The sequence below is a fragment of the Perna viridis genome, chromosome 4 (assembly GCF_037379345.1).
Source record: "Perna viridis isolate PV_CMFRI_1.1 ecotype Kerala chromosome 4, ASM3737934v1, whole genome shotgun sequence".
In the NCBI taxonomy this organism is placed as follows: domain Eukaryota; kingdom Metazoa; phylum Mollusca; class Bivalvia; order Mytilida; family Mytilidae; genus Perna; species Perna viridis.
The window spans coordinates 19,733,094-19,746,757 of NC_142448.1; the positions used below are offsets into that span (position 1 = coordinate 19,733,094).

Sequence of the window (13,664 nt, forward strand, 5' to 3'; positions counted from 1 at the left end):
AAGAATTGTGGCGGGAAAGACGAATGTAAACATTTATGTAAACATTGGTGGAAATTTTAAAAGAGAACCTGATTAACACATCAAGATAACCAGCATCTTTAAGAAACACTTTTATCAGGATGTCGGTGACAGCAAATTGCTTTTATGGTGCATCTAGTAAAAGGCATGATGATTACAAATTGAAAATTATTGAACAAACACTGTAACATAACGACTGTGCTTAATAATTCGCTTAATCGTAGATTGCCCATTTTGGTATACAAAGTTGCCATGACACACAATTGTATAAATATATTTCTAAATGTTGTGCAACCACCAAGTCTTATGTTATAGCGAGTGCCGCGAAGCGGTGTGAGCTCTTTGGTTATTACGGGTACTTTTGCAATACTGGCATATTTTTATTTATTTAGTGGAATTGTATTGTATGCCATATGGCTCCCCATACATGTTTAATCTGTGCACTGGAAATGGGGTTCGACAACAAGAATGACGGATAGTTGACATTTGATTTTCATTCACTGGTGTAATACATGTAATTGATATGCACATGACATAATTTACAGAAGTGGAAAGTAGTATGTCCAAATTTAATTTCTATAAATAATATTAGCATCGTCTGTTCAGATTGGTAACTCGATTGAAAGAATATCATTTTGATCAACGGAAATGGGGTACCCCAATATAATACATGCATATGAGTTCACACTTGTCTTTTTGCTCCCAATGACCTCAGATTTGTCTGAAAAACCTTTTGACATGGATGAAACAATGTAATTTTGAATTATGACGTCATTAATCTTTAAGTCAAAGGAGAATTTTCATTTTTGTCACTGGTGTCCTCAAGTGTAAATACATCTATGCTATCACCCTGTCGGCATTATTGGTGTCCGTTAACTTTATTAATGAAAACTTGAGTAAAACCAGGGATTTGATATTACAAGAACTGGTCACTTCTAACAAAGTACAAAAATAATTGCTTCCCTGGTCTTTGTACTGGGTAAACTTAAGGCTGATAAGGTTTACATCTGATTTGCGCACTCTGTGAGAAAGAGAAATGGAGGGTTTTTAGCAACCTTGAATACCAATGCAGGCCTCTTATGGTAAAAAAAAGCAAAATATTGATGATGATTGGGTTTTTTTTAACGCTTTGAATATCAATGTTCTGGTCTATTCTGAGTTCATTTAATTAAGTGATGCCTTATTCACTAATTTGCATATCATTAAGTTTAAAATTGGTTGGCTAATTAACAACTAAATAAACTGTTGACAATTTCATGATAACAAACCCAATTTTGATAACTTCATAACATTGTTATTTTACATCCAATTTTAGTTCTGTAAAACATTTCTTGTAGACAAAATAATTCATATTTTGTATGAGACTTCTGTTTTTCACAGTCTTTCCAAAGATTCAGTTTTTTTGGTTTTTTTTTCAGGACATTTGGTCTTGTGATGACAAACTATTTTCAGGACCGAACCAAGTTTTACTTGCTATTTTTACCTGAATCAAGAATGACTAATATGGGAAATTTTCCGGACTTCTGGTCTGGCATTACAGATTTTTTTACCAGTTCTGTCACATTTTTCCTGGTCATATCTGACGGTCTGACGAACCTACAAAAAGACTAATTTTTTCATATAAAATTATTATTACAATTTTATGCTGATATATCTAATTACTGAATGTTTATTAAAAATTCCTTGGTCAAAAGGGTTTTATTTGCAGTGTAGGCAACCAAATCATTTTTCATTTATCTTAAAAATGAATAAGTTGTGATGATTTAAAGTAGATGCCTCATGCCACTATGTAGATTTTTTGCCAACCAAAACCAAGTCTTAGGTAAGTGATGATATCACAAAAAAACTTTCCTGCGAGTTATAAAATTAACAAAATTATGATGAAAATGCTGAGGATGGCCGTGTTCTCAAAACACTAAAATGTAATAAAAATTTCAAAATTTACCTTTAAAATCTGTAACTTTTTAGTTATCAGTAATTACCCGAGGGAAATTTAATGAAATTGGTTGACTTCTATCTGTTAATCTTTTTAATCGTTGTAAATTAAAAAAAAACTGGAGTTCAGTTTTTAAAATTCATGATTTTGATGCATGTATTTCTTTCTCAAGACATAGGTACATTCGTTTAATTATTTTGTTGTTATTTGAAGCACATTTATTGAGAATAGCTTTTGCCATTCAGGAGTTTACTCTTTCATTTGATATTAATTTCATTATAATACTTGCAATAGTTTAGTCATTACAAAATTTGGTCTATGAGATGATAAATGAAATTTTTGGTCCAATGAGAAACCATGTTACTTCTGAAATTAAGTTATTGTTGAATAGCTGAGTATCCTCAGCAAACATTGATATTTTTGCTTCAATTGTATCATCATCATTTTCTAGAAAAGCAGAGGACGCTTACTCTACCGGTGCACCTGGTCCATGCTCCCAGTTTTTAGTGGAGTCCGAGTTGCTCATTTGCTTTTGTTGCTTTGTGTATGATTTTAGTTACTTTGTGTTTGTTGTTGTGTATGTCTGTTTTCCATGTCTGGTCTTTGTCCCTGGATTGCATTCTTTTGATTACTGCTATAACCTTGGTTCCCTTGATTACTCTTTCACTAGGCAGTTTTAACCCTTTTATATATGCACAACTCTGTATTGATCAGGCCTTAGGTTCTGCCTGTAAAATGTAGATGCAATGTAAGGGGCATGATTGGACAGTCCTGTCTAGCCGATCTAGTTAACTTATTCTAAAGTATATATTTGAAATGAAACCATTTGTTTTCATACAAGTTGATGAATTTTTCACCAACATGTGTATCCAACAGCGAAATTTGCCTCCAAATTTAAAAACCTCTTAGACAAAATCCACCCATGCCCATTCTACTTGATCAAACACTTTCTGCTGATCTAAGAATTTTATAACTCCTCCTCCATTTTCTTTCTCTAAATAATCTTGTATCATTCTGTTAGTGTCATTTCTATTTTGCCCTTTTACAAAACTTTTTTTATCACTATGAAAAAATTTTGATAGAATTGTCTTTAAACGTTCCGCTAATAGTTATGTCATTATTTTATAGTTGTAATTTAGTAAGGTAAGTGGTCGTCAATTTTGTATATTTTCTAGTTTACCCCTTTTGTGTAATAATGATAAGACACCTTTGTATTAAGATATACAAAGAGTTGATTCTTCAAATATTTTGTTCATTAACATGAAGAGTTCATTTTTAATTTCATCCCAATTACAAAATATAGAATTCAGCTACATTTCAATGATTTGTATTATTTCATCTTGCTCTGGAGACTTATTTTGTTTCAAAGACTTAATGGCACCGTGTATCTCCTCACTTACGATATCCCTATCCAAAACATCTCTTTCTTCATTATCTAATTTATCAACAATAAAGTTTGTTAAATATTTTACATCATCTTCATCCCAACCCTTCAATTCACATAACTTTGGATAGAAGTTGACCTGCTTTTGTAATACTGGGATTCGCCACTTGAGATATTTTTTGTTTTGAACACCACCGACAAAACCAAAAAATATCTCAAGCGCTGAGTCGCAAAATGGATTAGGCCGTGGACTAAGTCTATTACATGTTTAGTCAGTGCATATTTGGTTTTCATTGAATTCTGGGTTTGGTGTCACTATAACTTATTTCATTTAAAAATTTCAAAGAAAATTAAATCCCTACCTTCCACCCCTAAAAAATTTGAAAAGGGTGATCAGAAACATAACATTATTTTTTTCGGCCTTGGAACTTTCTCATCAACTACTGGCATGGACCAATAAGTTAACTTACCTATCTGTCTTACATGCACTGCAAAGTGTAGTTTTCATCCAAAAAGGTATTTTACTGGGTCAAAGATTAAGCAAATGCTGTATACTGTACAACATATAATAGCGTGCAAACCACTAGGTCATGGATCAACATTAAATCATGTGATAATGCATTTTAATAAATTTAATGAATGAACATGGTCACATGACAAACGATTTCCCAGAATACACAATGACCCACATTCATGGATGACTATGCCTGGGGACTGTGTTGACGCTTTGATGCTTTACACCATCCGTGAGAGACCCCAAAAGAATATTCTCTATCCTTCATGTATTACAAATACCACATATGACTGTAAACCGGGTCTATCAGTGTTGAGTATATATGGTAGCATGAAAACAAAAATTAAACCCAGTATGGGAACAGTTAGCTGATGGTCAGCATCACTCATATTGTGCAAATGATTGGATAATACTGTGTTACAAAAGATTTTTGGGGATTTTAGTGGTTTATATCCACAAAGATAGTCGAATTATTTGCTAGAAGCAACGATGTCTTAGCTTTATAATGCACAAAATGAAGGGTGTAATGGAAATACGGAAAGTGCTATCGTTTTCAACTTTATTGTTGTAGTGTTATATAACCAGGTGGATAATGGAGACACTGTCTTTTGATTAAATGATTCTTGTAATAACAGCTCTGTACAGTTGGGTCAAGGGAGCTAAAACGACTATTATTAAGCAGATGAGTGATTCAGGCTGTCCTGAGCCTCTAGTTGTAATAATCACTCTTCTTGGCTATTTGGCAATGCATTATGCTAATAGAGCTGTAGTGCTTCAGGGACTCAAAAGTGCATTGCATTTTGATGATTATTTGAGGAGAAAAATTCAAACGATTAATATAAATTGATTCAGTACACAAGTACTTTGATTTAATTGGAAAAGGTGCCATACAAAAAAATTGGATTTTTTTGCGTAACACATAGTTTTGCACACCAAACTCTTTAAATGACCTTCCTGTTGACATAATGCACGCCACATTCACCTACTTTAATTTTAGACTCATTTTCCTGTATGTTGAAATCATATTCATTACAATAACTGAATGGTCAATTGAAGTTTCAATCATTTCATTTGATTAGTACTAATAAGTTGAAAAAAGGTGATAACCCCTGTTTTGTTGACATTTTGATCAGTTTACATGTGAAATTGAGCATGGCAGGTTGGGTGAAGCTTGTTACTTTTGGAATAAAAAAGTAGCTGACTGGAATCAGTTCATTCTGGTGTGTCTGCTACCTTTCTTTTCCAAAAGTAACCAGCTCAAATTGTTGAACAATGTTCTATATTGTAGGAAACTATATCATATTGGGAAGGCATTGGATGAAAATGCAAAAAGACTGAAAATTGAGAAAATACCCAAAGAATTCAAACCTAGGTAAATTAATACAGGGTTCATTAACATGTATGATGTACATGTATGTACTGAAGGTCAGTGTGTCACATGAAATCAGTTGTTGCAATCAACTCTTCTAAAATTCTGCTTCCTGATACAACTGGGGATATTGAATTCAAATTTGTTCATAGGCATACATATTTGTATGTGTACCTCAAAAACTGTGAAAGATGCTAAAAAATAACTAACACATTCATATGGTTGAAGAGGTCTTCAAATGTTACTACTGGGTTGTTGCTGCATGATGATTTCTAATTGGAGTTATTGCCCTTGAAATTTTAAGTAGACTGAAAATATCTTTAAAAACTGAATATGTAAAAACTTTCAGTTGTTGATTCATTTCTTATGACAATGCCTACAAACTTATTCATTATCCATTTTAAGAGTGAAAATTACATAACTTTTTTTGCTCATGGGAGTTGTTGCCTTTGAAATGCACAATTTGTCATTTTTATGGTTTATAGGTAGAAAACATTTCAGTCTAATATTGATCATCACATTAAAAATACCAGAGCTGGATTGGAGTTTTTCCAGATTTTTCAATATCATGCAATTTCAAATTGACAGCATTATTTACTTTAATTGATAAAAAAAGGGGGGAAAAATAGCTCGTCTGCCCCTAAGATTGTAGAAATTTTTTATGAAGGCCATATTTTGATGTTTGAAAGTCTTCTTTTATTTCATTTTCTAGAATAGATGGACCATCAGTTGGTTGGAAGACATTTTTCAGGCAGCAAGATGCTTTTGATTATGCCAGGAGCAAGGCTTTGGTATGAATTCATACACTTTTATATAAAACATATTTTAAAATTAGTGGAATTACTTCCACTTTAAAGCTCGAAATAGATACCTATGTGGATTGGGAAGGCAATGGGCCACGCACAGTTAGCAAGTTATTCTGGTGCATTGAATTTCATTATATCTGCGCCTTAAGACGCCTTGTAAATTCTCACAGTTACTATTTAATCCGGTAAAGGAGATTTATTATGAATTGTGCAACTATTTTCTAAACTAAAGTCTCCATGAACATCTCTATTTTGTCTGCCTTTAGATCAAAAACTTCAGGGGCTCCCCGCTTCTATCTTAAGTTGAGTTATTGATATCCTTTTTTGTAAACTTTTGTTTAATAACATCAAATAATTCAACTATATTTCTACTATGAAAAAAAAAAAAGAATTTAAAAAAAAATACTCAAACTTTCCAGCATGAGAGGATTTACATTTCCAGTCATCACAGGTACAATTTTAGGATAACCTTGAAAAGTATCATGTTGAAGTTTAGTTCAGCATTGATTTTTTGCAATTTGGTTAGCTTGGCTTTAAAAGTAGTACAATCTTGGTCAATTTTGATGTAAGAAATAAATTTTACTGGAGCTGGTTGTCTTTTATACATTCTGTGTTGATCTGAATTTAACTTGAAAACTTAGTAACTTAAACAGTCCTTTATAAACCATAGAAAGAGTCCATTACCCCATAACTTCTTTGGTAGCACTAATTTCAAAGACTGAACACAAGATTTCATGAAAAAAGTTGTCGTATAACTTCCCTTATTTTACTGTAAAACCGTAAAAAGACGAGTCTATTGTTATTGTAGGATCTACATGTATTTTCTTTTGAAAGTGAGAGTTTGGGTACAGAGACTGGACAGAGAATGTTCCTTGTAGCTTCATATCCAGAGTTCTGGCATTTCTACAGGTATAGTCCATTTGATTTCCAGGATTATTAAAAAAAAATCTTTAAAAATCTGATTTTCGTCAAAATTCTAAAAAAAATTTGGCTAACACATTTTCAATATCATACTATCTTATGAAGCATTTACCAAAATCATATATCTAGAAATAAAATGTTTCCTATTACCCCTAAGGAAAATGTTTCAATTAATTGTAGGAGTGACCAGGAAAAGTAATAGCTATTTGAATATAAAAACAAAAGTCTTTTGTGATGACCTACTTTAAATATCAAAAGCCCCTCATGTCAAGCTAAAAATATACCAAAAGCACATGGCTTCTGTTATTGTTTACATTAACCTGAGCACTCATACAATAAATGTGGTAATATTAGGTTAAATTTTGTATTAGGGGTATTGGGAGACTTTTTTCACATTTTTTCAGAGTTTGTATGACTGCCAAAAATGTGATTGCCAAAAGTGTGATTAATTCTGACGAAAATCTTATTTTTGAAGCTTTTTTTTCCTATAGATAAAAATTGAACTATCATTTAGTTTTATTGTTCTTGTATATAAAAATACTTTTATTGGCCATTTTTAGTTTCCTACCATCATGCTGTAGGAATTAAGGTTTGCATTCCATCCATCAGTGTGTATTTCTTGTTTCTTTCTAGAACTTTACTGATATTGAGGTATCAACGATTTTTTTTATAAAATAGCAAGCCTTGGAGTATGGAGGTTTATAACACATTTTTCTGACTTCTTCTGAAGGTTGCAGGTGTATAGTATTGACATGGTTTTTGCTGGGTTATTATATCATTATAGATTACAGATCTAGTTCAACCTTTTCCAGTGATCTTTATATCCCCTACAAATGAAGTTAGGCAAAAATAGAAGAAATGATGATCGTTGGAACTAAGGCATTTTTCAGCAAAACTTCATCTAATGTATTGTCCACGACTCCTCCTGAACAATTTGCAGGATTGTAATGAAACTTAAAGGAGTGGTAGATTACCATATGAATGCATATTTTCAGGAATTTATGTTTGGACAAAAATTGTAGAAATGATGGCTGTTGGACTGAAGTGTTTTTCATTTTTAACAAAGTTACAGGTCTCAAACTTAGAAAATTGTTATAAGCTACCTGTGTACCCTCATAATCCCTTATATTATTGTTATACTTTAAACTGCTCCTTTGTCTTAAGTTTTATTAGTGACTAATGAAGAATAGTTATCTCTTACAACATGAACGAACTTTATTCCTACATAAAGTAAGTCCATGGAAATTAATAAGTTAAAGCCTTGTTGAAGCCTTAATGTACATCAAAAAGAAAAAAAGACACTAACCAAAAAATTAAGTTTAGTTGCACTCACTGTCAAATCTTCCTGACAGATTGTATATATAAGTTACCTTGGGTATGTTTTTATGATTTTAGGCAGTTAGATCCAGAAAAGAAAACTCATTATGAAATCATTCCAGAGGGTAGGTACAATGAAGTAGATGATTTCAGTCAGTATGCATTTGGGGTAGATAGACAATTTGTATCTGAGAAAGAAACTCAGATAATTGTTTTATAATTTTATTATGGGCAACTGTTATGAAATGATTTGTTGGTTCATATTAGGCCATCATAAAAAGTTCCTAGATTCTCATCCAATATTTTTCAAAATCAGGTGCAGGTGGGCGGGCAAATTTAAAAAAAATTATTTTATCAATTCTAGTGAAAAGTGCTGTCAATTTGAAAGAAATATACCTAAATGGGGGAAAAAATCAACAAAATTTTTCAGGGAGGGTGAAAAATGTCTGTCTGTCCATCAACACTTTAGTTTGTCATCACAACTCCTCGGAAATTCCTGAAACTTGGTATGTAGCAAGAACACCATATGTAGTTGTGTATATTATCAGAAAATTCTTTCATTTTTATAGGAGTTATGCCCAATGGTCCAGAAATTTTGACAGCCCATGTTGGTCATTTTATCATGGACATTTTTGTAGGTCTTTGACATGCTCAGATCAAGAATAAACTTTAAGAAAAACAACTTTTTTGTAGTTATTTAAAAATAAATTCAGAAATTTGTGTTATTTCATCACATACTTTTGTCTGTTACAAAATATCTGAACGAGTGAACAAATTCTGTTTTGTCCGCATTTGGATGTTCTTGCATGTAAACATAACATTGTATATTTTTGACTTTTTCATCACTTCGGCAAACAGCGGAAAACTTCCAAGTGATGAAAAAAATGTTGATAAAAAAAGAAGAATACGTTTTGTATATTGATTTAAATGGGTGTTGACGTCTTTGTTAAAAGGATTCATTTTATAAATTAGTTACTGCAAACTGCGACTGATTCATAGTTTCAGCACCACATGCTTTCGTTACATTTGAAAGATCAGTGGGAAAATGATGGATTTGTAAATCATTTTCTTAATTCAAAATATCAAGTAATAAATGTATAAAATTCCCCAAGTTTCTTCATTCATATATGTAATAGTGCTGCACATGTACCATTAATTTAATTATGCAATCAACTAATCAGTTACAGGTAAATCACAGTCAAAGGTGGCGGCACATCAGCTGATTAATATTGACCCACACCTGTCAATTAATTTCAAATAAACAATTAGGAGACAGGTAGACAGGATGTTTAGACACTAATAAAACCACACGGACTGTAATATTTATTTGACAATTTATTATGTCAGATATTGGAAAATGGTCTTCCGCCATTAGTAAAATTTTTGCCTGTTTCCAGATCCCTGGTTATGCCCCTTTGAACTTAAAAATTATTCGGTAAATTAACAATGAATTATTGATAAATTTTTCTGTTTTCTTCAGGTTTTTTTTTCCTGATTATTTTATGAAAATTGAAATGTGCCTTTAACATGTTTTCTTGTCTCTATATGAATTATAGATTTGTTTTCTTTCTATACAGGGTCTGTGTGTAAACTGTATTTTGATTTAGAGTTTCCATTAGAACATAATATTAACTCTGATGGCAGTTCTATGACCAAGATATTTATTAAGGTAGCGTAAATAAAATGCAGAAGAAAGCATATTTACTAGTGCATTGAAAATAGTTCAGCGAAATATTCATTTAACCACTTAATACATGTACAGTGCACCATTTTGTGAAAGAGTTATTTATTGGGAATTTTAATTGTATAGCTTATTTTAATGAAGACTAAGATAAAAGTTTTGTATATATGAATGTCAAGCTTAGCCTTGAAAGATTCCAACAGTTCTGTTTGATGATCTGCGGACATGATAAATTGTACCTTTCTATAATTCCAAGAAATCACCTTTGCTTTGTGGTATTTGAAAATATTTTTGATGTGTTGTTTTGAAAATGATGATGAAAAAAGTTTTGGTGATTTTTTTTTCAGTATGTTTGTTCATGGCTCGAGGAGATATATAAAATAAAATGTTCTGAAGAATCAGTACTTGATTTGGATGCAAGGTAAATTTTATGAACCTTAGAACCAATTATAACTGACAATTGATAAAATGGAAACAAAAGTTTGTATATATTTGTAAGAATGCAAAAAAGTGTCTCCACATTTTTAGTTCACCTGGCTGAAAGGTCATGTGAGCTATTGCCATCACCATGTGTGTGTGTAAAATTGTTCAGCATGATGAGATGGACCTATGCTGAAATTTTGTTTAGTTATGGGTCCAGAAATGTTTTTTTTTTCCAAAAGTTTGAAAAATCTTTTCCTTCTACTGGTAAACTACTGGATGGATTGTTACCAAACGGCATGAATATATGTTACAATATCCTTAACAATCTGTGTGTGGGGGGAATTTTTGATCTGGCAAACTTTCAAAGTATATAGTATGGTGAATGTTGGATGGGTGGGGAAATTATTATCAAAACACTTTTCTCTGCAACTGTTAATCTTAGTCTCTTGATATTTTGTATTTTACTACCTGTTAAATGAAATTTTGTTAGTTGACACATTTTTAGCTCACCTGGCCTAATGCCATGTGAGCTGTTGCCGTCACTTGGCATCCGTTGTCATCAACAATTTTTCAAAACTCTTCTCCTCTGACACTACTCGACCAAATAGAAACAAACTTGGTTTGAATGTTCCTTGGGTTATTGTGCATAGAACTGATGTGGGGATTTTTGATCCGTCGAAAAACATGGCCGCTGTTAATAAAAATAGAACATAGGGGTCAGACAGTAGTGTTTCGCATAAATCTCCAAAACTGATAGGTTTAGCTAAATTCTGATGATGTAAAAGCGTTCAGCATGATAAGATATATCTGTGGTCTAATTTTCATTTTAATCTGTTAAGCCATGTTGGAGTTATTGCCCTTTTCGATGTTTTTTTTGCAATTTTTAATGTTATTTCTTTCAAAAATCTTCTCCTCTGACACTACTTGACCAATTAGAAACAAACTTGGTTTGAATGTTCCTTTGGGTGTCATGCATAGAACTGATGTAGGGATTCTTGATCTGTCGAAAAACATGGCCGCCGTTACTAACAATAGAACACAGGGGTCAGAAAATTATTTCTATAGCTGAAAAGTCTTCGGGGATCAAAGTTGTGAGGTGACTCCTTGTAAGAGTAATTGTCTTTGAAAGGTGAAAATAGCTTTTTTTTTCTTTTTTTTTTTTAACAGTTATCAGCCACTATCTGGAAAACTATGATAGATAGAAAGAAACTTCAATTTCTGAAATGATCCTTATTATAAGTCCTACCAAAGTCTCCTTGGGTCAATATTGTTTGACAACTTCTTAATTTTATTGCCTTTGAAAGGCAAAATCTACCAGGTGAGCGATTCAGGCTCCTGGAAACCTCTTGTTTGTGTATGTTGTAGTACTGCTAAAAAGTTCAGCAGACATCTGATATTCCAGTTGAAAAAGACAGTCTTTAAAGATAACATTCATGCAGGTATGGTAGCAATATTTGATAAGTAATATCTCACTGTTTCTGACCAGAATTTCTTTTGAAGATAATTATTACTTTATGTAGAATTATGATATTTTTGAAGGATGATGCTGAAATTGTGACCTAAATAAAAGAGCATCTGATTGTGTGAGAAGTTATATGGGAAATGTATCAATTTTTGCAGTTGCTCATTTTCCCGGAATCTGTGAAGTGAACGTATTTTAGGTAATCAATTTTTGCAGTTTCAAAAAATGATAAGCCTTATACATTGTTATAAGTCGATTGCACATTATTTTTCTTACTTTTATGTTCAGTACAGAAATAGCAAGAGTTAGTACACAGTGATAATTGGTACTTTCTGTCAACACCCTCAAAACAGTTTTTTTTACCCATGATGTAATAGTAATTGAAATTACTGATAATTTTTTCCTTTAGTGTGCATGTGGCAAAGGATTGAAAAATAACTGCCATTATTGAACAAAGAGATTGAGTAAAATGTGCTTAAATCTCTGATAATGGCCAGTATTTTGGAACCCAGGGGTTGGGAAGGCAGGCGACCATAAAAGAATTTGCTATGATTTGTTAAATAATGGCCCCTTAAAGTTTTTTAGAATCTCGAAAAAACTTGAAAATGGCCCTTCTCAACCATTGGAAATCATTTTGTTTTTTGCATCTCATTAAGTGATACTAATTAATTTTAGTGAGGTTTTCTGACAAAGTTTATCTGGATTAACTGTATTTCATTTTTAAACCCTTGCAAATAAAGATTGGGGTGTGTATAGGAATCTACCGATCTTTCTGTTCATCCTCCTGTCTGTTTGTCTGCGTTACTTGTATGTGCAGCTCCTGCTAAATGGTACAAGGGATTTTGATGAAATTCTATAGGAAGGTTGAGTATCATATCTACAGTAGATTGCATGAAGGAATATAAATACTCTTAGAGGACTTCAAAAGGAGATAATCTGAATAAAAGGTTTTACATGTTAAAACCTTTTATGTGCAACTGCTTCTACGTCATTCAAAGGATTTTTATATATTTTTTTAATATGAAAGTTTGATGTAATATGTAGATGTTCATGAAGGAACGCAATTACTGTCAAAGGACTCCTATGGAAGATATCCCATATTAATGGCTTTACTTGTATAAATTTTGTAAACAACGTCTCCTAAACCGCTCTAGGAATTTTGATGTTATTTTATAAGAAGGTTGGGTATCGTATGTAGATATGCATGAAGAAATATAATTACTGCAAGGGTATTTTCTTTGTGAGCTTGCTCACAGTATTTTTGGTTTAAACATGTTGTAATACCTGTAGTTAGAAATAAAACAAACAAAAAAACTTTTACTGAATATCTTTTATCATATTTTTATTTATACTTGTAGGTTATTTTGTCAAATACATCTTACAGAAGTTGAAAGAGGAAATTAGTAAACTGAAACAAAATTTGTCAGATGTTCTTGATTTTGATGAACTCACAGAGTCCCCTTCTGGAAACCAAATGAATGATACAAAGGCTGTGAGTTCAACTGAGCAAGAACTCTCTTCTGATACTGATGTTCACTCTGTTACCAAGGTGATGGAGAAGTTTTCAGAGGAAGAATTTTTGGCAATGGTAGTCAAAGATAAAAATGACGAAGAAACTTTATTCTGTGATCATGGTACTTGATTTATCCTCCAATTTTATGTTTTATCTTGATATAGAAAATATGAAGACATTGATATGCATTATCTTGTAATTAATGAACAATTAATTAATTCAGAACTAGATTGCAAAATGACTCCTGAATATCATTGATTCTGTGGCTGTATATGACTGATGAAACCTGAAACACTCTTTAGTTACAAAGTGTCATCTGC

At 32.1% G+C, this 13,664-nt stretch overlaps 1 protein-coding gene across 2 annotated transcripts in view; it reads left to right on the forward strand.

Annotated features, from left to right (window-relative positions):
* LOC148619232 (DNA-directed primase/polymerase protein-like) overlaps nt 1-13,664 on the forward strand; it is a 21,209-nt gene continuing 7,545 nt past the window's right edge. The window contains exons 1-9 of one of the 2 annotated variants that reach the window (XM_088578914.1): nt 1-163; nt 5,141-5,224; nt 5,934-6,012; nt 6,836-6,936; nt 8,344-8,390; nt 9,843-9,934; nt 10,294-10,367; nt 11,735-11,808; nt 13,190-13,465. In XM_088578914.1, the coding sequence (XP_088435040.1) occupies nt 120-163; nt 5,141-5,224; nt 5,934-6,012; nt 6,836-6,936; nt 8,344-8,390; nt 9,843-9,934; nt 10,294-10,367; nt 11,735-11,808; nt 13,190-13,465 (871 nt within the window). In that variant the 5' untranslated portion in view covers nt 1-119. The remainder of the gene's footprint in view (nt 164-5,140; nt 5,225-5,933; nt 6,013-6,835; nt 6,937-8,343; nt 8,391-9,842; nt 9,935-10,293; nt 10,368-11,734; nt 11,809-13,189; nt 13,466-13,664) is intronic. The other variant, XM_088578915.1, reaches the window with a different exon arrangement.